General features: G+C 40.6%; 1 protein-coding gene across 1 annotated transcript in view; it reads left to right on the top strand.

The window, feature by feature from the left end:
• The window catches only part of dgkh (diacylglycerol kinase, eta), a 395,761-nt gene that overhangs the window by 266,033 nt on the left and 105,076 nt on the right, over positions 1–24,652 (top strand). The window contains exons 10-15 of the mRNA XM_052013887.1: positions 4,307–4,469; positions 5,088–5,196; positions 7,358–7,497; positions 13,905–13,989; positions 16,184–16,275; positions 24,542–24,641. Coding sequence (XP_051869847.1) covers positions 4,307–4,469; positions 5,088–5,196; positions 7,358–7,497; positions 13,905–13,989; positions 16,184–16,275; positions 24,542–24,641 — 689 coding nt within the window. The remainder of the gene's footprint in view (positions 1–4,306; positions 4,470–5,087; positions 5,197–7,357; positions 7,498–13,904; positions 13,990–16,183; positions 16,276–24,541; positions 24,642–24,652) is intronic.

Here is a 24,652-nt window from a genome sequence, read left to right on the forward strand (position 1 = left end):
TGAATTTTAGCAGAATTTCATTGAGTATTAGTGAGGTAAACTGGTAAATATGAAAAATGTGCTTGAAGGATGATGAACATTCAGTTCAGTAAAGCCATAAATGTAGTTAAGATGATTGAAGGATTTAACAGGATGATTTTTTCTACTATGACGTTTGTGTGTGCGGTTGGATGTGGGTGCAGAATAAGGATCCAAAGCATCGGATTTAAAGCTAACCTATCCAGGCATGATCACAGAAGTTGTGTTGACAGAATTCATTGTTTGATTCTTAAATCTCATCCTGCCTTTTAAATTTTCCAAGGCCTTGCTTTTTCCTTTCTCTGTAACCTTTTTAAATCACTTTTCCTGATCTCTCCTTTATGTGATGTCTCGTTTTGTCTGATTATGGTCCTGAGAGCCGCTTTGGAACATTTGGCAACACCGAATAGGCTTTCTAGACACAGGCTATTTTAGTTGCAATTCCTAGGACATATCTATTTTTAATTACCCTATGCTGCTTGCTTTTCATCCTCGACTCCCACTCTGCTGAATATTTCTTGCGAAAGATCTTTGCTGCTGAAGTGTTTTACCATATGTGAACAGTAGAATGGTAAGTCTGTGCCCCAGTTTCTGGTGAGATGGTGCCAATTTCCCTCCACGCTCCTCACATTTGCCACAGTGCTGTGTCCTTTTCAGTTGCAATTAAGCAAATGAGTAGCTGCACATGGCAAAGCTATGCAGGTTAAATGGAGAGTGACAGCGCCTATTTCAGGATTCATTGCCTGCCTGCTGAGGCACCATTCTATTCATTGAAGTACTATGCCCTGAATTAATTCTACTGAAAGGCACTGTTTGCTCAGCCTTTATATGGAAAGCTGTGAGCTGCTGATAGTAACTGTGATAGTGATAGAAAGCCAGCCAGTGTTGGCTCTTGTCCCTGTTCATGGGGATTCCATATAAAGTCTCTCCAGTATTGTCCACATGATATAAAATTAGAAGCCACACCAATGTTTATACATTTGTGTAGAGACTATTGCATCCCCAATGCAATGCTTTGCAGATAATTAAATACTTCTGAAGTGTCATAACTATCATAACATACCGTAATAAAATTGGAAAGTTTCCACAAAAAGCAGTTAGATGAAAGAGCAGATGCTCTTTTTTTGTCAATGTTTATTGCGGGATAAACACTGTCCAGAATACTTGGGGGAGAAATTCCTCTGCTTTTCCTTTAGAGCACCACAGTGGCACAGCAGATAGAATGGCTGTCTCACAGCTTCAGTGACCCTGGTTCGATCCTAACCCTGGGTGCGGTCTGTGTGGAGTTTTCAGGTTCTCCTTGTGACCGCGTGGTTTCTTCCCACATCCCAAAAATGTGTGGGTTGGTAGGTTAATTGGCCTTAGAGTGGGGGAGGTGGGGGAGCTTGATGAGAATGTGGAGAGAATAAAATGGGTCAGGGTATGATTAGTGTAAAATGGGTAGTTGACAGATGAAGTGGTCTGAAGAGCCTGTTTTCATGCTGTAGCTCTCTGACCCTTAAAATAGAGAAATTGGAACTTTTCAATCTGATTGAGATTGAAAATTCAGCAAGACCTAGCCTCAGTTTTACTTCTCATCCCACTGTGCAGCAGTCCTTCGGTATTGAGCATCAGGGCAGCATGGATTATGTGCTCAAATCTTTGGACTGGTGCATAAACCCACAACCTTCTGACTTGGGAGGGAGGAACAGCATTGAACCAAGGCTTAATGGAAGATATTATGTTAAAATGGTTAGACTTCTAAATCTGCACACCCAACAGTGTAGTGTTGATGCTTTTCAGTAACCCAGGCAAGTAATTCAAATCCAACTACAGAAGTTAATGAAAATCAAAAAATTATAGATGCTGGAAAGCTGGAATAAAAACAGAAAATGCTGGAAATGTTCGGCAGATGAGGCAGTATCTATACCGGGTCTCCATCTATTTCCTGCACCTCTGCTCTCACCTCTTCTCCTTCAGGGCAGAGCAAGAAAAAAGTTCCCCAGGTCCTCAACTTGCCTTTGCATTCAACAGATCACTCTTTGCAAATCCCACCAGTTCCAACAAGATTCCATCACCATTCACATCTTCGCTTTTCGGTATTTTTAAGGGATTGCTCCCTATGCGTTTCGCTGGTCTGCTCTTCCATCCTGACAACCACTCCCTGTCTTAAGTTACTTCACCATGCAACTGCAGGAGATGCCCTTTCACCTCTTCTCTTCCCACCATCCTGGGATCCAGACAGTATAGGTAAGGCAGAGATTCACTTGCACTTCTTCCAATCTATTGTATTGCATTCAGTGTTCACAATATGGTCTTCTCTATATTGGAGAAACCAAACACAGATTGGGTGATTATTCTGTAGAGCACCCGTGTTCAGTCCGTAGGAGTGGCCCTGAGTTCCCTACTGCCTACAGCTTTACTTCCCGCTCCACTCCCACTCTGACCTCCATTTGTGACCTCCTACACTGTTATAACAAGGCTCAACACAAGCTTGAGGAACAACACCCCATCTTCTGTCTGGGCACATTGTGGTCTTTAGGACTCAATATCAAATTCTCCAACTTTAAGTTTTTCTATTTCTTTACGTCTGTATCAGAACTGGTCAGTTCTGCCTGTTTTCACTTTGGTTCAGTTTTTCTTGTTTTATATGGAGTGCCTTGCTGGGTATGTCCCACAGCCTTGCGTTACACAGACAAAGAAGTTTAATCTGATCCTAACTGCCACTTAACTGCCACTTGAAGTCATCTTGACTCACCTTATCAGAGATGTTTCCTTTGTACTATCCGTCCCTCCCCCATTTTCTCTCTACCTAAAACTAACATGTTTTCTCTCTTTGCCAGTTCTGATGAAAGGTCCCAGACCTGAAACGTTGACTGTTTCTTTCTCCACAGATGCTGCCTGACTTGCTGAGTGTTTCCAGCATTTTCTGTGTTTAAGGAAAATTAAGAAATTGCCCTGATTGTAAATTCTGGTAATTTGTGAATTTGCAGCATACATGACTATGAGAGTTGACTGTTGTAAGGGCTGAATACGTTCAATGCTATCATTGGGAAAAGGAAGCTGCTGCAGCCATATCTACTGTCTTTGGCCTGCTGGTGCCTCTCTCATTATAATTTTACTGGGAATTCAGATGTATGGAGTTCCCTTCCGTCTGCAGCCCTGCCCCATCCAACACATCCCTCACTGTAGTCTTCAAACCTGTAGCCTTCCGTAACAAACTGCTGGTAAAATTTGTACCCATCTGTATCATTTACAGATATTGATTTCCTATGGCAAAGGTAGTTCTTTGCTGCAAAGACCAGTTTTTTCTAATCTTGCTTTAAGTATTGCAGCACTGGTTACACCTGAAAATGCTCTGAGCAATTTGAGTTTAGGTGTGAGCTCATGCAGTTAAGAGCATCCTTTATCAGTTGCTTGCACCATTTTCCCATCACATTACCCTTCCCACCCCATCCCTAATTTCTTTTATGATAAGCCTTGGGAGGGAAAATATCCCAGTTTCCTTGATTAAATCCCAACCACCGATCCTTTAGCATTCTTCACTATAATATTTCCATAACTTAGTTCAACCACACTTCATCTTCACTTTTGATATTGTGTTCCCCATATCAATCATAACGTCCTTCCTATGTTCATTCTCCAGTGACTCTTTAAATATGTGGAGAGTGGACTTGAATGGCTATGCCAAACAACTTGTTTAACCATTCAACACTAGGTTGGACCACATGATGGTACCTACTCCTGTGTGCCAATGCTGCTCAGCATTCCAGTATTATTTTAAAAGGTGATGATAAACTCACCCCTCTCTCCCCACACTAGCTTCATTTCTCTATTGCAAATCGATGGTAATGCACTATGTAAAACACATTGCAGCAAAAGAGGAGAAATTGTATTAATCTCAGTAGGAGTAGGCCACCAGGCCCCTCAAGACTGTCCCGCCATTCAATATGATCATTGCTGATCTCTGCTGGCATCAATTCCTCCTTTTGTGCCAGTTCCCTATAACCCTCTATCCTTCGACCTTTCAAATATTTATTTATCTCCACCTTAAATATATCTAATGATCTGGTCTATACCACTCTTGGGGGCAGAGAATTCCAGAAATTCACTACCTTCTGAGAGAAGAAATTTCTACACACCTGAGTTTTAAATGATCGGCCCTTAATTTGCAGATATGTTTCCTTGTTCTTGACTCCCCCATGAGTGAAAGAAATGTTGCTTGCGTTCCTGTTTCAAGGCATTATGCCAACCCGCCTGGATGATGTAGGACAGACTGAGGTTGAACTGTGGACTGTTTCTGGTGCAGGGTTTTGGAAGGCCAGTTGCCCGCCGTCTTGCGCCAGCCCACTTTTAGTCTTTGTCAACTCAAAGAGTGGAGACAATCAGGGAGTCAAGTTCCTCCGAAGATTCAAGCAATTGTTAAATCCAGCTCAGGTGTTTGATCTCATGAATGGGGGACCTCATCTTGGGTAAGGCTGATTCTGAAAATATTTTCAACTAAATTCTTCTGTAAAACCAAGTATCTGCCCATATGACAGTTACTGATTTCCATCAGAATATTCTTTTTGTGGTAGAGCCACTTACACCAGCATGAATTATTCTATTACCTGTTGTAAACTCAAATTTTGCAGAATCCTAGTTTTACTAACCATGTTGGAAAGACCTGTTTGCTTTTAAAAGTTAAGATGCTTCCCTGCTTGTAAAAGTTAAAATGCTTCCCTTCATAAATATCCACGTTCTTTTTAATCACCGACTTTTGCAGCTTGCAACATGTATTTCTGTAAAAAAAAAACTTTTTTTTATTGATAAGGTCTCAGGAAGATTCCATTTTTGTATGTTTCACCCTCTAGTGGTTTGTGGGTCTGCCTGTGATTGGGCCCCAGAAAGATTTCTATTATTTGTGTGGGAATGAGTCTTTCAGATAAGGCTGAAGTTTGAGTGGGAAGAATCCTGGTTGCTTTCTAAAGTGCCTTGTATTCTTGGGGTAGAGCATTGGAACTTGGGAACACTGAATATGCAGTAAGCAGATTTTATTCAAATCTCTGTCATGCTACTTTGCTAAGCTCTACTTATTTCCTCTTTTTTAGTTTACGATTGTTTCAAAAATTTGACACTTTCCGTATTCTAGTTTGTGGAGGAGATGGAAGTGTTGGATGGGTGTTATCTGAGATTGATAAGTTAAACCTGCACAAACAGGTGAGTTGGAGTGAATGCTGTCTAACATTATTTCAGCTTCTTTTATATCAGTGATCTTGTCAATTGGTTACTTAGTGTCTACGGATCCTTCCCGATAAACACTTTCTTTCAGTACTATGCTTTAACATTGATGTATTATGAACTGATTGGAAATTGCTTATTATTTTATGCTGTCTTTACAAATGCAATTTATAGTGCATTGCAGCTCCAGAAACACTGTGCTACAGAATAAAATGAATCCTCTATTAGTAAATATTCAGTTATAGAAAGGCCATTACCTCCACGTTACGTATCTCATCAGTCTACGATTGCTTCTGTTGCTAGAAAAGCAATTCATTGCCTCTTCACTCCACCATTGCTTCCACTGACAGAAAAGCATTTCATTGCCTCTTTGCTTCAGTAATCTTCCAGTGTAACTTTTTCCACATTTTCCAAGTCATAGTTTTTCATCTTTCCAACCTGATGCCAAGCATCCCCTGCACAACATGTTGATGGAACAGTGTGGAGGGAAGATTGCTGCCTTTTCCAGAATTCACTGGCATTTCCTTTCATTGACTTTTATTTTGGAAATGTCCAACCACTCCTTCATAGAACATAGAACAATTACAGCACAATTCAGGTCCTTCGGTCCACAAAGCTGTGCTGAACATGTCCCTACCCTAGAAATTACTAGGATCCTTCCTTTACTTATCCACATTCTATTGCAGTCCATTAGTCCTAATTGTCTCATTGTCAGGTTTGGAAATTTTGCTTCATGTATCATACACATTAACAAATTATTATAAAGACTAAGATCAATTAGTTGTATACTTTTCCTCCAAATTCCAACCATTTTTTTTACTGCCTCTCTCTCCAACCTTAGCTGTTAATCACTGATGTGAACCATGTACAGATTATCTGTTCATTGCATTTCTCCTGCTCCCATGTGGGCAATATAATCCAAAGACTCCAGCAGGATGGCTTTATGTGATTTCCCCTTCCTAATATATCCATGTACAAGTGTTCAGTCAGTAGATCTCTCACGATCACATCCAAAAGATCACCTCCAGTAGAAATTAAACTTACTGGTCTGTGATTTCGAGCTATGACTCTTGACCCTTTTGTTAAATGGTGTGCTTTAATAGTCATCTTCAGTTTTACTTGAATTTACCAAAAGTGTTAAGCTATAAATCAAAGCTTCATGCCAGTCCTCATTTTGTTTGATTCAGTGATGCAGGTTTTCTGAACAACATATGACTTATTTTAGTTGTTTGTAACCATAATGTGGCATGTGCATTTAATACTTTTAAGATTCTGTGCTATGATTCAAAGAAATTTATTCTAATAATTCTTTATTTCCAAATTCTAGATTTTTGTTATAATCTGGTGAACTGAAAATTAAAACCCCAGCCTTAGTATACCTCTTAAAGTTGTGACAAACCTTCCATACACTTGAATTCTTATATTCTATGTTTCTCCTGCCTCCATCTGCTTAAGCTTATTTATCTTTATAATTGATACTATCTTGCTCCTTGCCAGGTTGAATGCCCCTTTTTCTCCTCCCCCTTAAAATTCAACTCAGCATAAATAAAATACTGCAGATTGCAGAAATCTGAAATTAAATCAGAGAATGTTGGAAATACTCAGCAGGGCAGGCAATATCTGCAGCAAAAGAAACAATCAACATTTCAATTTGATCTTTAACCAGACTGCTGAGAATTTCCAGTATTTTCAGTTTTAATTAAGTCCCTATTTAATGATTTTGACTTCTCATCCTTTCATCTTGTTTTTGATTTGGCTGGTATTAATTTTGATTGCAGCCTCTGTTGCATTTTAGTACATGTTTATTACATTTCATAACAGCAAGTGTCCTTAATTTCCAATTCATTTATTTTAAAGAAATCCTGTGATTCCTCAACATTTGTCCAATGAAGTTAATTATTTTTATCTTCCTGTATCTTTTATGCCCCAGTGTGAAGATCGCTGCTCAGCGGTCATCTTCAGAGTGGTACAGAGAGAGTTTTCTTGGTCAGAGATGAAATGTTACACAGAGGAACAGAGAACAGAGAAGGAAGAAATTACTTAACAAAGATTGAGTGTTGAATAAATTCTGAGAAGTGAAGAGCTTGTCCACAAAGTTAGTCTTTAGAGCTACTAATGCCCAGATCCTGCTGTTTTGCAGTGTCAGCTTGGAGTTCTACCACTGGGAACAGGAAATGACCTGGCACGGGTCCTTGGCTGGGGAGGGTCATGTGATGATGACACACAGCTCCCTCAGATCCTTGAAAAATTGGAACGGGCCAGCACCAAAATGTTAGACAGGTAAGTACACATGTGATTGGTAATGGAGACTTGCGGGTTATGTGGAGATAGGATCTTGGTCAGGAGGTGTATTAAAGCAGGTCCACACATGGTGTGGTGTCAAGATCTAACCACAAGATAGAATCAGAAGGTGAAATGGTAATAGGGCCTCATTGAAATTCATGCTGCAAAGGATCTGCTAGAAGTATCGCCGAAGTATAATCACTATTGTAATGTTGGAATGGTGATAGCTGAGTTCTGCTGAGCAAGGTCCACAAACAACAATGAACTGTTGACTGGCCAAGCTGCTTTAATTGATCACCAGCTCCTCTTCACTGACTTCCCAACCAGAGATAATAGTTGTTTCCCATTCACTGTTTCAAATTCATTACTATTTTTAAAACTGGTACTAAAGCGCTTGCTCACTTTTATCATGACCAATATTATATAGGAGGGTGGAAATTTAGAATTCTTGGCTAAAATGTTGTTGAAGCCAAAATTCAAGTGAAAATTTTAAAATGGATATTGATGGATTTTTATTATGCAAGGTTATTGAGAGCAAAAAGGTATTAAGAAACAGATTAGCTATATTCTAATTGAATCACAAAGCAAGCTAAACTATCTAGTATTCCTCTTCTCATGTATTTTAGCAAGGGAGTGAGGTGTACCTTTGAAAGGATTGCAATTGCTGAAACCTCTTGGATTGTTCTGGTTGGTTACTTGAGGACATTTTTAAGTTCTGTGAATAAACCGAAGAGTTTATTCCCAAATCCTGGTATGACTAATGAGCTTGTGTGAAATCGTGAGCAGCAGAACAACTGGACAGATGTTGTCTGAACTGAAGTTAGAAACAGGAGGTGTTTTGGAGCTGTGACAATTCCTCACCTCTGATCAAGCTCAGCAGTTCTTTTGAGAGTCCCAATTAGGTTATAGTGAAACCCAATGCACAAACATCTCTTAAGTGGTTTGTGCAGTCAATACATAGAACAGTACAGCACAGGAATAGGTCCTTCAGCTTACAGTGTTATGCATCTCCTTTGAACTTACCCCTTCTTGCCTTAAATGCATACCCTCTAGTGGTAGATATTTCGACCCTGGGAAAAAGATACTGGCTGTCTACCTATCTATGCCCCACATAATTTTATAAACTTCTATCAGGTCTCCCTTCAGCCTCCATTGCTCCAGAGAAAACAACCCCAGTTTGTCCAACGTCTCATAGCACTTTCCCTCTAATCCAGGCAGCATCCTGGTAAACCTCTTCTGTACCCTCTCCAAAGCATCCTTCCTATAATGGGGCAACCAGAATTGAATGCAATATAATAGATGCGGCTTAACCAAAGTTTTATAAAGCTGCAACATAACTTCGTGACTCTTGAACTCACTGCCTCGACTAATAAAGGCAAGAATGCCATATGTCTTCTTTACCATCCCAGCAACCTGTGCAACCACTTGTGGCACTTTTTTAATCATTATGTATTACAATACCCCTGAATAGGCAACTCTGAAACAAAAGAATGAAGACTTGTGTTTACATAGTGCCTTTCACAGCCTCCAGACATGCCAGTTCAGTAGTTCTCATGTGTAATCAGAATATAATGTAGAAACATGGTGGATACTGATATACATTAGATGCTAAACTAAGCAGACCAAAGCATAATAATTGTAGGGGGGAAGATAATCTGAGACAAGCTGAGTTTGGGACTTAGGTCAGGAAAGTTCTTTATGCAGTGAGCAGTACCTGATATAGGGAGAAGAATGCTAGAGTTATTCACATTCTCTTTCATGTTCCCTTCCTGGTGATGCTGCAATGTTCTTGAACCCTTAATTCTACCTCTTCCATTATTGTCACTTTAGCATTTCTTTCTGCATTACTTCAGTTTGCACTCCTATACTTTGCAACATTCCATTTTTTGTCACTATATTTATTGTTGCATTTATTATTACCATGAATATTGTTTACTCTGTGAGCTTCATGCAAGCAAGGAATTTTATTGCACCCTGGTGTATGTTACAATAAAGTAATCTGCATCAGATGGGAGTTGGACCCTGTACTATCCAAACTTCTTGGCACAATGGATGGGCCAAATACTAATACTTGCAGAGCAGTGGCTGAATTAATTTCCCTCATCCCTTAAATTAAATTTTCTGTGCTGCATTTCCAGCCATAGAGTGGGAAGGGTTCCAGCTCTCTCTGGTAAGCTGCTTTTCAATTAATTATTGAAAGTTGCTCCCCAGCATGCTTAAAGGAGGAACAGTATCTCCAAAGCACTTTCCCTCACATTCACCTCTGTCCTTCCTCTACTGTCTGTGGAGGTGTAAGTCTACAGCCTAAAACAAAACATGAAGGAGTATGCTCTTTTGTGCGAAAGGTAGCAGTGAAAGCAGCAAATGTAAAGTGGAGACACAAGAAATTCTGCAGATGCTGGAATCTGGAGCAATATACAAGAAGTGCTGTTAAATCAGGTGCAGGGGAAGATATTCACTGTGCTGAATGAATTAAAATGAACAATAGTTGGGAAGATGAGTGGAAACTTGATTTCCACATGTTATGCATCAAAATGTTGCAGCCCCCCCACAAAAATAATAATTAAAATCCAGCTTTTGTTAAACTAATGGGGAGAATTTGGCATTTTAGACCAATAGATTCACTGTAAAACTCAGGAGTTCTCTTCAATTCCTTTAATAGGACTGTGGCATTGATTTCCACCTGCAGCCTTGTACAAAATGCCCATTTCAATTTTCCAATGAATTGGATGGTGAGTGCTTCCATCCTTTTAATTAAAAGTTAGTGTCAGCTTGCACAAGTACAGCCAGTGCCAGAACAAATTCTCACTGTATTTGATGTAAGTGGTTTCATTGCAGGGATGAATGCACCATTGTTGATATATTCAGTAAATCAGCAATATATTCAGTAAGGGTGAGTTTCTAGCACAGTCATGACTCGTGAAAGCCGAACAAAACCCTGCAGTTGTTGAAAATCTAAAATATAAACAGCACATGCTGGAAACACTCAGTACATCAGACAGCATCTGTGAAAGGACTAACAAATGTTAATGTTTCAGGTCAGAACTGGGAAATTGAGAAACCAAGTTAGTTTTTCTAACATTTTCTGTTTTTATTTGGCCCAACTATGTGGAATATAAGTACTAGAACAATACTTATATTCCACATAAATCTCCCCTAACTCAGACTGGCACAGCTGGTAGAGTTGCTGCCTTACAGTTCCAGAGACCTGGGTTCAATCCTGACCTCCAGTGCTGTCTGTGTGGAATTTGCATGTTCTCTCTGTGACCCTGTGGGTTTCTTCCGGGTGATCTGGTTCCCTCCCACATCCCAAAAATGTGCAGGTTAGTAAGTTAATTAGACACTGTAAATTGCTCCAATGTGCAGATGAGTGGTAGAATCTGGAGGGAGTCAATGAGAATGTGGGGAGCATAAAATGGGTTAGGATAGGCACAGTGTAAAAGAAAAAGGATGCTTTGTGGTCAGCATGGACTTAGTGAACCAAAGGGCCCGTTTCCATTCTATATCTATCTATGACTCTCTGATTATGTGGTGTATCATAGCTCTCTTGGTTCTCTTGAGTTCTCCATTGGATTTGTTATGACCCACTAATTGTAGATTCTCAGAAGTGTCTCCTTTAATAAAAATGCCTAGAAATTTGATGAAGGAACACTACTTTTTTTTCAGTCTTAACGTGAGTGAAGATCGACTGAAATACAGCAACAGCTATATTTTGGGTTATTTTGAAAGTGGTTCTACTTGTGCCTCTGCAACCCTCCTTTTTCCCCTCCTCGGACTCTGTCTTTACCTCTCGTTGTCTCGGTGTAGCAGCCAGCATAATCAAAGACCCCACCCACCTGGGACATTCTTTCTTCTCTCCTCTTCCATCGGGTAGGAGATACAGGAGCCTGAGGGCACCTACCACCAGACTTAAGGACAGCTTCTACCCCACTGTGATAAGACTATTGAATGGTTCCCTTATACAATGAGATGGACTATGAGCTCACGGTCTACCTTGTTGCGACCTTGCACCTTATTGCACTGCACTTTCTCTGTAGCTGTGACACTTTACTCTGTACTGTTATTGTTTTTACCTGTACTATAGCAATGCACTCTGTACTAACTCAATGTAACTGCACTGTGTAATGAATTGACCTGTACGATCGGTTTGGAAGACAAACTTTTCACTGTACCTCGGTACAAGTGACAATAATATACCAATACCAATATCAATGTTCTTGTACAGGATTACATCATTTCCCACTTAAAGCTCTTTTAGGGACCTTTGTGGGGATATTAGAGCATTGGCCTGGGAGAAACCATTGTTGGGCGTGCCTGGGATAATTAGGTATTTGTACTGCAGCAATGGATTGGGATCCCTGAACGGTAAGTTCCATACTCACCTGTGAGCCCATTGGCCCCCAACCCACTCACTTTTCTCCTTGTCAAAGCCTGGTCCTCCTGACTAATTGATTCCCCCACGCCACAATCCCCTAAACCAAGCACACTCTCTACCCACCTACTTACCTGACTATAACCCCTGACTCCAGGCCTTAAAAAGAATAAAAATGTAAGAGATTTGGAACCAAAGTCAGAACATGCTTCATAATCAGTGATGGAATTCAACTCAGGGTTTGTAGTTGAGATGGAAACATTCAAAATGAAATTCAAGGATGGTTGAAGTGGTACTGTGACTGGATAAGGGAATGAGATTAGAAGGGTAAAAACTTACCAGAGCAGCTTGAACCTAATGGTCTCTACTTGAACTTAACTTCTATAGGCTAGATCGTGCTGGCCTGGTCCATGCATCTGGACTTGCCATCCCACCCTTCGCACTTACCTGGGCCAGATATGGAAAGCCTACCTTGATTGTTCTTCACCTTATGGTGCCTAGTCCTGTGGTCAGTACAACAGCTGGGCCTCGGGTGGTGAATGAAGGAGGCCCCATTCCAGAAATGCTCCATGACAGCTCTTAGTAAAGTCTGGGGATTGGGCTTTTCCAGCTGTAAGATTTGTAATTAATCTCAATAGTTTTAAATATCTCTGATATTCAGAAAGAAATTAAAGTAGGTAATTAAAAAATCAAAATAATTTAAACAAATCTAATATTAACCACAAGGACAATGGATACAAATGATTAAAACTAGAGCAGAATTAATTTTAACAAAGACCTTCCACTTTTTGCTTCCTAAATCTTTGTTGTACAATCCCGTTGAAATCAATGGGGTCTCGGATCTTATGCTGGGGAACATCCCAAGTGCTGTGGGCTCTGTCACTGAACTTGGTTTCACAGTGAATGCCCAGAAGTTCCTTGACTGTATTCAATGGGTAATCACTGGGTATATTGATGGAAACTTTGGTGAAAGTCAACACAATTCAATTTGGTGCAGCAGCCTGTCATTATACAACAGTTAATGAAAATCAAAGAAACTGCAGATGCTGGAAATCTGAAATAAAAACAGAAAATGCTGGAAACTCTCAGCAGCTCAGGCAGCGTCTGTGGAAAGAGAAATGGATTTAATGTTTCAGGTTGACGTCCCTTCTTCAGAACTGGGAAAGAGACGAAGCAAGTAGGTTTTCAGTAGCAGGGACGGGGAGGGATAGTAGAATAAAGGCAATATCTCGGATAGGGTGAGATCAAATGGGTTAATATAGTGGTTAGATGCACATAATGCTTCACAATTTCCACCAGCCCCAACAAGATTGGTAATTGGTGTATTATCATCACCTGTGTCGAGATGCAGTGAAAAGCTTTATTTTGCATGTAATCCAGTCATTCCATACATAAGTACATCGAGAAAGTACAAAGGGAAAAGCTATAACAGAATGTAGTTTTACAGAGAAAGTGCAGTGCTGGCAGACAGTAAGTTGCAAGGGCCATGTTGAGGTAGATTGTGAGGTCAGAAGTTCATCTTTATCGTGCACGAGATCTGTTCAGTTTCGTAACAGTGGGAGAGAAGCTGTCCTTGAGTCTGGAGGTGTGTTTTTTCAAGCTTTTGTATTTTCTGCCCGACGGAAGGGGAGGGAACAGAGAATGACCAGGGTGGGAGGGGTCCTTGATTATGTTGGCTACTTTCCTGAGGCAGTGAGAGGTGTAGACAGAGGCAATGGAGGGGAGACTGTTTTCTGTGATGTACTAGGCTGTGTTCACAACTCTGCAACTTCTTGCAATCTGGATTCCACCATCAGGCGCACGTTCTTCTCTCTTCTTCTTTTAGCAACTCAAAGGGATTGCTCCTTTTGCAACTCCTTGGTCTGCTCTTCCATCCCCACCAACCACTCCCCTTCTCAATAACATGTGTATTACACGTTGGAGTAGCTTATATTCAACCAACTGATTGTTTGTATATTCTTGTGTGGCAAGTACAGGCTACCTTTGGTCAGCAGATGGTAATTACACAGGGGCTGTGTTTGCTTTTATTCAGATGGAGCATTATGACGTATGAAATAAAAATCCCACCAAAACATTCCTTGGCAGCGACCCCAGAGGAGGATGCTGAGGAATCCCAAGTAAGTATGTAGCATGACAGAGACTTTGTTACAGAACATTGTTTTACTCTCGGCCTTAATAGAAAGCAAAAAGATAAATCCAGTGAAACTGAGATACTGGCCCTGAGTCTTATTTTCCTGGAATGCAGGCTAGAAATTTGAGGGTAAATTCCATTCCAATATTGGAATGTTTTGGAGCTCAGTGAGTCTGACAGTGGGAGTGGGCAGGATGAATTTAGACTTTTTTCGTTGAACAATACTTATAGATATTAGATGGAAAAGAACCTGTGTCTTCTTCTGAACAATAATAATTGTGCATTTGTTTGCCATTACTGACACACTGAGTGTATTGTGTGCTGTGCAAATACTAATCTGGCAGGTAGTCCTGCAATGATTGCCACAGAATAAGCATGAATTTACAACCCAGCAAACTAAGGAAGCCATTTCAAATCCTGATTTCACCCACTCTTGCTCTTATAATCAGTAATCTTTATATTTTAAATCTCTTTCCTCCCACTAATTCTGTGGCAGCTGAATGAGCCTGGAAGGTTATGCACACTGATGAGTTATTCCCTGAAGAGAAGAGGAAGATGTATTGCCCTGTTTGTCATCCTCTGCCAATGTTGCAGTGAACCAGCTGAAAGTGCATTGACTCATCTGGTCTTTATTTCCCATTTGCTGCCTCCCCAGTGACACAGAGGAGGTAGTCTTAATATGAAGAGCTTTAATTGCAAGTGAGTTCTATTTGCGGCATAAGGAAAGTACTATGAATGCTGCAAATCAGAAAACAGATAAGGCTGGAAAATGTCAAATCAACCTGCCTCTGTGTAGAGAGTAGCAGGCACTGATGTTTTGTGCTCCTGAGCTAGAATATGCAAGAGATTAGAATCTTCTATAGGGAAAGATTTATTACTGGGCAGAATTTTCAGTATGTACAATGATGTAGAAAAGCAGAGGATCTCACATTTATCACTAACCAAAAGTGATAAGGTCCAAGATAGTAGTTGTAGATATTGTAAGTCAGTGTCAACTGCTATTTCCATTATGGACCTTTCGCAAATAATTTGATTTAAATTCCTTTTCCTTGTGTGCTGAGGTGTATTGATATTTCTGTGCTGTTCTGATGGTGCAAGTGCTATTTGTTCAAGCTGTACTTCACTAGAATAAAGAGACAGTACAGGGCTTTTCAAATACTGACGACAATAAGTAGTGCAGCAGCAAGCTGGTTATTATAAATTTATATATTGGAGACAAAAACATGAAATTCTGAAGTACACAACTTCTAAGGCAATGTCTTCTTGTAGAACAGACAGTTAGTGTTCTGGGTTTGGTAGAGTTTATGGGCTGAAAATTCCAGGCTGTGGGCTTTGCCTGCAGCTGAAATCACTCAATAATAAATGTAGATTTACAAAAGCTGTTGTCTGGGAAGGTTTGTTTTTGTTGCTATCCTTGGCAGATCCAGCAAGTTTCCCTTAGAGTTGCTTTCAGCAACATGGAGAACTTCCCACTCAAAAAAAATAACCTAGAAGCAGTTTTAGAAAGTAAATAGAAGGTTAGAGGACATTGGTATAAAATAACAATGCAATATTCACCTCTTAATGTAAAAGCAAACTTTAGCAGCAGGCATGTCGATCATCCCAATGTGTCAGTAGCACATACCAGTCACATGGTTTTGAGCACACACTGATGATGTCTATGTAGTACAGGATTCACCTGATAAGCTGATCGCTAAACTCCATTTTAGCCGTAAGAACCCATGAAATAGTTGTGAAGTAACAGGTTAATTTGTTCAGCCCAGTGACTCCAGAGGAAGTGTGAGTGGTTACAGCAGAACGAGGAGGAACAGTGTGGTAAATCCGACAGAGATGAAGACCATGAGAATGCCAGGGGATATGTGTACTGGTAGGGGACCATCCCACACATCCACCTTTATTGTCTCTGATGCAGCTATCACTACAACCAACAGCATGCTGTTGGTGATTTTTTAAAATATTACATTTGTGACACACAGTGTTAAGATTAAAAAGTTTTATTTCTGGTGAGTTTATGCATAATTTCTGAGGATGGCAGACAGTGTGAGATACATGTTGGAGAAATCAGCTGCTGTAGGTAAGCTGTGGTTATATTCAGTAATTACCCAGTGTAATCTCAGGTAAGTGTCATCAGTTGTCTGAGCTATCTATTGCATCTGGAAAGTCTAATCTTCACTTCTCAGTTTCAGATATCAGCATATGAGGATTCTGTTGCTGCTCACCTAACCAAGATTCTCAACTCTGACCAGCACTCAGTTGTTATATCTTCTGCCAAGTGAGTCACTTAATGCCTCTGTAAGAATTGTAGACAGTTTTTGGGGAGAATATTAAAAATTGCATGCAAAACTGGATGATTTTGTTTGAATTCCTACTTGGTATCTGAATTTCATTTACAAGGCCAGCATTTATTGCCCATCCCTCATTTCCTTTGAGATGGTGATGGTGAGCCACCTTCTTGAGCTGGTCTTCAGTCATTATGATGAAGATGTAACAAAAATTTTGTTGAATTGAGATTCCAGTATGTAGACTTTATGACTTTCCAAATCAGGATGTTGTGCCACTTAGGGGGATAGGGTGCTACCCTCCTCTTCTAGGCCTGACGCTGCATCTTGGGAGATACTGTTGAAGAATCCTTGGTGAATTGCTGCAGTGGGCATAAATGCTTAAGTAATAGGAGTAGAAATAGACCATTTGGCCCCTCGTGTCTGCCCTGCATTCAGTAAGATGGTGGCTAATCTTTTACCTCAGCACCACTTTCCTGGAGGAGTGCCATATACTTTGATTCCTTTACATACTATCCATCTCTGTCCTGAATAGACTCAATGGCTAAGCTTCCATGAACCTTTTAGGTAGAGAATTCCAAACATTCACCACTATCCATGTGATGAAATTTCTTCTCATGTCAGTTCTGAATATCTGAGACTGTGACCTCTGTTTTAGACTTCCCCAGCCAAGAGAAATATCATTGCCACATCTGTCTCTGTCAAGCCCTTTAAAAATGTTGTATACTTCGAGGAATAGGCCCAGACATCTTAATCTCTCCGCATAGAACCACTGCACTCTGATCCCCAAATCCCAGGCAATAATCTGTTGAATCTTCATTGCATTCCATCCATCATAATTACACCCTTCCTTAGGTAGGGAGACCAGACCTGTGCATACTATTCCAGAGCCAGATAAAATTTCAGTAAGATGTATTTATTCTTGTAGGCCAATGTACTGTTGGTCTTCCTACTTGGTTGCTGTCCCTGCACATTAACATTTAGTGATTTATGTAGAGGGACATCTGGATCCCTCTGAGCACCAACAATTTTCCATCTCTCATCATTTAAACAATACTCCACTTTTCTATATTTTCTACCAAAGTGGATAACCTCACATTTTTTTGTTCTGAGGTCTGGGTAGAAAAAGAGAAAAGTGGAATATTTGCCATGTGCCACATCCTTGCCCATTCATTTAGCCCATCTGTCTCCCCCGAAGCTTCTCTGCAGCCTCCTTACAGTCCCATCTACCTTCCCAGCTTTGCATCATCAGTCTTGTACCATCACCTTTACCATCATTGCCTTTTGTAAATGATGATATTTTTAGTCAGGTTGTGTCAGTGGTGGAGTGAGTGAACGTTCAAGGTGCTAGATGGATTGTCCGTCACTGGGTTGCATTATCCTGAATAGTGTCAAGCTTTGAGTAAAATAAGTTCGGCCCCATTGAGTTTAAAAAGAATGAGGGAGACAGAAGTCTGGTGTGTTTGAAAAGGAGACAGAAGCCTGGTGTGTTTGAATAGAGTGTGGGAGGCAGAACCTGAGTGAGTTTAAAGCAGCACAGACACAGAGCTCTGGTGAGTAAATAGTCTGCAGAAAGCAGTGGGCTGGTGAATTTAAAAGGAACATGGGAGACAGAACCTGCTGAACAAAAGAAGCCCAGGAGACAGAGTGCTAGTAAGGGGAAATGGAATCAGAACCATGGTGGGTTTTAACAAGTATTGGTTTGCACAAAGATATGGGGAATAAAGAAAGTTCATTCAGGATAAATAAAAGAATAAGTGATATAAGTAAATTATTTAACTGTTATAGAAGAATTAATCAAATAGGTTGAGGTGTGGCAGGGCAGCTCCAGCCTGTGGCTTGTGGGAACTTCAGGATGCAGCCTATGTCCTGGGCAAGAATTGTCATGTGGAAGAGCTTAAACTCTGGGTTTTAGAGCTCAAGTAACAGCATACATCACTGTGATCATTCAGCAGGCTGACTGCTTCATCGACAGCAAGTTTCAGGGGATGACCTGTCTACAGCTCGAGGAAATGCAGGCAGAGAGGGACTAGGTGACTGCCAGGCAAACAATAAAAATAGATGAGGCAGATAGTTCAGGAGACCCTCCCCTCTTACCAGTATTCAGAGTATTTTGGGGAAGTGGGTTTTTTAAATTTTAAAATTTTTTTTAAATTTTATTTACAGCGTGGTAACAGGCCCTTCCAGCCCAATGAGTCTGTGCCGCCCATTTTAAACCCAAATTAACCTACCCGTACGTCTTTGGAATGTGGGAGGAAACCAGAGCACCCAGGGGAAACCCATGCAGACATGGGAGAATGTACAAACTCCTTACAGACAGCGACGGGAATCGAACCCCGATTGCTGGTGCTGTAATAACGTTGCGCTAACTGCTACGCTACCGTGCCGCATACTTGTGGGGAATGCATTACCATTGCTGTGATCCTTGAGTGTTAATGAGCTGCACACATGGAAATTATCCCATTGTGGTCCTGACGTACTTTAAAACATAAGAAGCAGGAGTAAGAGTGGGCCGATTGTCCCTTGCGCCTTCTCCTCTATTCAGTACAATCAAGGCTGATCCAATCTTGGCTTCAACATCGTTTTCCTGTTCTCTCTCCATAGTCCTTGACACTGTTGTAGTTTAAGTGTCTGTTAATCTCCATCTTGAATATATTCAATGACTTTGCCTCCACAGTCCTGTCAAGTAGAGAATTCCAGAGATTCACAATCTTCAGAGAGAAATCCCTCCTCATTTCTGTCTTAAAAGGGTTATCCCATTATACTCTGAAACTATGCCATATTGTTCTAGGTAATCCTAATAGGAGAGACATCCCCTCCATCAACCCCCTCTGAATCTTTTATGTTTCAATAAGATCACCTCACATTCTTCTAAACTTCAATGAGAATAGGCCCAACCAGCTTAATCTTTCCTCATATGTCAACCCTTTAATTTGAAGAAGAACCAACCTTCTCTGTACTGCCTCCAATACATTCATTTCTTAAAATACACAGTACTCCAGTTATGATCTCACCAGCACACTGTAAAGCTGCATCAAAATTTTCCTACTTGTATATTTCATATCCCTTGCAATAAAGGGAATATTCCATTAGCATATTTGCATACTATCTTGTGTTTCAGCTGCTAAGACCCCCAAGGACTCAGTAAACAACAATTTTTTGTTGATAAGATCTTTATTAGTCACACGTACATCGAAACACACAGTGAAATACATCTTTTGCGTAGTGTTCTGGGGGCAGCCCACAAGTGTCGCCACACTTCAGGCACCAACATAGCATGCCCACAACTTCCTAACCTGTATGTCTTTGGAATGTGGGAGGAAACCGGAGCACCCGGAGGAAACCCACGCAGACACGGGGAGAACGTACAAACTCCTTACAGACAGCAGCCGGAATTGAACCCGGTCGCTGGCGCTGTAAAGTGTTACGCTAACTGCTACACTACCGTGCCTGACTCCATTTAAATAATAACTTGCTTTTTTGTATGTCCAAAATGGATAACTTCACATTTCCATTATACTCCATTTTCCAATTTCTTGTCCACTGTTTTAACCTATCTATATCCCTTAGCAGGCTCTTTCTATCCTCCTCACAACTTGCAAACCCAACTATCTTTGTTTCATCTCTAAATGTGGTTGCAATACAGTCAGTCCCTTCATCCAAATCATGAATATAGATTTTTAAATAGCTAAGGACATTAGTTACAATTTGAAAATAGCCCAGTGATCCCAATTCTCTATTTTCTATTAGTTGGCTGCTCCCTTCTACATGTCAGTATATAACCCCAAATCCTGGGTATTATCTTATGCAGTAACCATTTATGTGGCACCTTATCTTATCAAATGCCTTCTGGAAATCCAAATACACTACATCATCTGGTTCCCCTTTATCCATGCTCTTTGTTACATCCTCAAAAGAGCTTGAGCAAATTTGTCAAACACAGTTTCCCTTTCATGAAACCATGTTGACTCTACCTTTCTGATTTTCTAAATCTGCTATTATCTCATTAATAATGGATTCTAGCATTTTCCCAGTGTCTGAAGTTAGGCTAACTATTCTCTAAGTTTCCTAGTTTAGACTCCCTCCTTTCTTAAATAGCGGCTTTAGAGTTGCAATTTTTCAGTCCTCTGGGACATCTGCACGATCCAGAGAATTCTGGTAGATTATAACCAATGCAGTAACTCTGCAGCAACTTCCTTTAAGATTCTACAAAGCAGGGTATCAGGTCTGGGAGATTTGATGGCCTTCAGATTAACATGTACTTTTCCTCTAATGTTAGAGATTGTTTTAAGTTCCTCTTTCCCAGAGCCCCTTTAGTGTTTTCTAGATAGTTCAGGAGACCCTCCCCTCTTACTAGTATTCAGTCAGAGTATTTTGGGGAAGTGGGTTTTGTGGTGAATGCAAGCCTGGTCTAAAATAATTATTCAGAATCCCTGCCATCTCTCTGTTTCCCATGATTAATTTCTTAGTCAAGTCTCCTAAGTGACCAATGTTTACTTTAGCTACTCTTTTGCTTTTTAGAGATCTGTAGAAGCTCTTACCATCTGTTTTTATATTTGCTAGTTTACTCTCTGTATTCTCCCTCTTTGAGGCATACTTTGCTGCTTTCTCAAAATTTCCCAGTCCTTTGTCTTATCACTAACCTTCCAAATGTTGCATGCCTTTTTTAATTTAATACCAATCGCCTTACTGATGGTGGAAAGTCTTTGGGAAGCCAAGAATTGAGTCCCAGCCTCTGACCAGTTTTTGCCTCAAGATCCTGATCAGTCATGTTGATTGTGGCTGATTCAACAATTGTGGTGGGATACCGTAAGGCATTGTTGTTTGAATTAAATGAGAATAGTTTCCGTTTCAGTTTATGCTTTTTTTGTTCCACTGTGCTCCTTGGAGCTTTTGCATTATGTATTATCTATCTGCATACATGGATGCCAACAAGCCAAAGTTTGCTTTGGTCAAGGACCATGGATTAAGAACGGCAACTTCTAACATTACTACCTCTATTTCCAACCATACTACAAGGGTAAACTTAGACGTGTTTGAAAAGGGAGGAAAAGCAAGATACAATCAAATACCTTCTAGCATAACATGACCTATTCTACCATTCGATTAGGTCATGTTGAACCTCTTACCTTAACTCCACCTGGTTGCATAGCCCATCTTGTGCTTGCCTTATAAATGTATGTCGAAGTAAATTTTCAATTGACCCTTACCTTCAGCTGCTTTTCAGGAAAAAAAAGTTTCAGACATTCACTCTCCTTATTATAAGAAGTATTCCCTGATACTGCCTCTGAACAACCTAGCTCTGTCCTTAGGTTATCTTTCCTTGTTCCAGACATACCCACCAGGGAACCTAGTTCCTACCCTATCACCTTCCTTTAGCCATTTTAAACCCTTCAGTTCGAGCACTCATAATCTTACAATGAAAGCAATGCACGCCCAGTCTGAGCAATTACTCATAGTTTTGTCCCAGGGTCATTCTGGTGAATCAGGTACTGAAGAATAGGATTAGAAGAACCACCTGATTTTTCACATACCAAATGATAAATCCACTAAGATGAATTCTTTGCTTAGAAGTAAAAACACTGTGTCGTGTTTTCTATATGGCATTTTCTAAAAGTCAAAAGCCATGAGACTACTGATATGGCATACTTTTGACAGACAATGTAAAATGGCAACATGCTGGGACTTCTGTTTGAAATTAATTAATGTGATACTTTACTTCCCTTCCCCACGAAAGAACCAGAACACATCACAAAGGATGTGGTCCAAAGGCACACTGGATCAAACAGAAAAAGGTATTAGTGGGATGTAGGAGGGTTATGCTGTCATAAGATATTCCAGTACCCTCATGGATAAAAAGGTTAATGTTCATATAATCTACTGGCACAAAGATAAGAACCACTTCATGCTTTTGTTGACAAACAAATCTAAGGATACACTTGAGCACGTTGGTGAGACCACCTTGCAATTACTGCTGTTGGGTCATTTCATGCCACTGGATTCTAATTCACCTCTCACCTCATTTGATTTATTGTTCCGTGACTTTCTTGATGAATTTTAAATGAAACAATTTTCCATTGTGCAGGTCATGCCCTTTGTATTCATTATGCAGTGTGGAACAGAGGCAGTGGTGCCCAAATTAGTACAACTGTTAAAAGATGGTGAATCATTACATAGAACATTACAGCACAGTACAGGCCCTTCAGCCGACGATGTTGTGCCGACATTTTATCCTGCTCTATTATCTATCTAACCCTTCCCTCTCACATAGCCCGCCATTTTTCTACCATTCATGTGGCTATCTAAGAGTCTCTTAAATGTCCCCAATGTATCTGCCCCACAACCTCTGCCAGCAGTGCGTCCCAATCACCCACCACTCTGTGTTTAAAAAAAACTTACCTCTGACATCCCCTTATATCTTCCTCTAGTCACCTTAAAATTATGCCCCCTCTTGTTAACCATTTTTCCTCTGGGGGAAAAAGTCTCTGACAGTCCACTCGATCTATGCCTCTTATCATCTTATACACCTCTAACAAGTCACCTGTCATCCTCCATCTCTCCAAAGAGAAAAGCCCTAGCTCACTCAATCTCTCCTCATAAGACATGCTCTCCAATCCAGGCGGCATCCTGGTAAATCTTCTCTGCACCCTCTCTAAAGCTTCCACATCCCTCCTATAATGAGGCAACCAGAACTGAACACAATACTCCTCATGTGGTCTAACCAGTTTTCTATAGAGCTGCAGCATTACCTGGCAGCTCTTGAACTCAATACCCTGACTAATGAAGGCCAACACACCATATGCCTTCTTAACAACCCTATCGACCTGCACAGCAACCTTGAGGGATCTATGGATGTGGACCCCAAGATCCCTCTGTTCTTCCACACTGTGTCACTTCACACTTTTCCTGGTTGAAGGTTACATGAAGGTTACTAATAGTGTGGGTCATCTTTTATCATAGGAATGTACATCACAGAAATGGGTCCTTTTGGCCCACCTCATCTGTGCTAACCGTGATGCTCATCTACACTAATCCTATTTCCCTGCATTAGACTCATATCCCTCTGTGCCTTTCCTGCCCAAGTAGCTGTCCAAACACCTTTTAAACATTGTAATTGTACCCACCTACACCACCTCCTCTGGCAGCTCATTCCAGGTATTCACTATCCTGTGTGAAAAACTTACCCCTCAGATCTCCTTTAAATGTCTCTCCTCTCGCCTTAAACCTTTGCTCCCTAGTTTTAGACTCCCCTCCCCTGGGAAAAAAGACTCTGACTATCTATCCTATTTATGCCTCTCAAAATTTTGTAAACCTCTATAAGGTCACCCCTCAGCATCCTATCTTCCAGTGAAAGTAAACCCAGCCTGTCCAATTTCCTTATAACTACAGCCCTCCATTCCAGACGATATCCTGGTGAATCTCTTTTGCGCACTCTCTATTGCTACGACATCCTTCCTGTAGTGTGGTGAGCAGAACTGTACACAATATTCTCGATATGATCTAACCATTGTTTTGTACAACTGCAAAATGACATCCCAACTCTTAGACCCAGTGCCTCAGTGTATGAAGGCAAGCATAGCAAATGCCTTCTTCATTACCCTTTCCATCTGTGTCACCAGTTTCAGGGGGATGTGGATTTGTACCCCAAGGTTTCTCTGTACGTCATCTCTCCTAAGGTCCCTGCCATTTACTCCAAATGACCTACCAGAACTTGACCTTCCAAAGTGCATTACCTCACACTTAATTCCATCTGTCACTGCTTCACCCAACTTTCCAGGTTGTATCTTTAAACAACCTTCTTCGCTATCTACAATTCCGCCAAATTTTGTAGCATCTTTGATAATCCGGTTCTTCATTCCTATGGTTATTTGCTTTTCATTGTACTAGCAAACTTGGAGTAAGGTTGCCAATCCTGAAGTATCTGTGAATTTAAGACTAATCTCCAGGACTCAGCTATCAGGACACTTGGGAGAAAAATCCTTCTGGGTATTTTATCAAAAATGTTCTATCTTATTTATTTGACAAATACTGGACATGGGAAAAGAGGGCCATTTCCCAATGGGGTAACAGAGTAAATATACACTCACAGCTCTTCAACAAACATGGGCAAGTAGGTGACCAATGGCAGGGAGTTGAAGATCGTGGTGGTTGCCAGCTGGAGGTCATGTGATGAAGTCTCCGGGCACATCTCCAACTAGACTTGACAACATTAAAATGCATGAACATAATTGGAGCACTTTTCACATTTTTTTCTGCCAGAATTCTGTGTGAAACTGTGAAGGACTTTGTTGCCAAAGTTGGTAAATCGTACGAAAAGGCCAATGAAAATACAGAAGAGAGTGAAACGCTGGCGAATAAAGTAAGAATTAG

Source organism: Pristis pectinata, chromosome 4, assembly GCF_009764475.1.
Source record: "Pristis pectinata isolate sPriPec2 chromosome 4, sPriPec2.1.pri, whole genome shotgun sequence".
NCBI lineage: Eukaryota > Metazoa > Chordata > Chondrichthyes > Rhinopristiformes > Pristidae > Pristis > Pristis pectinata.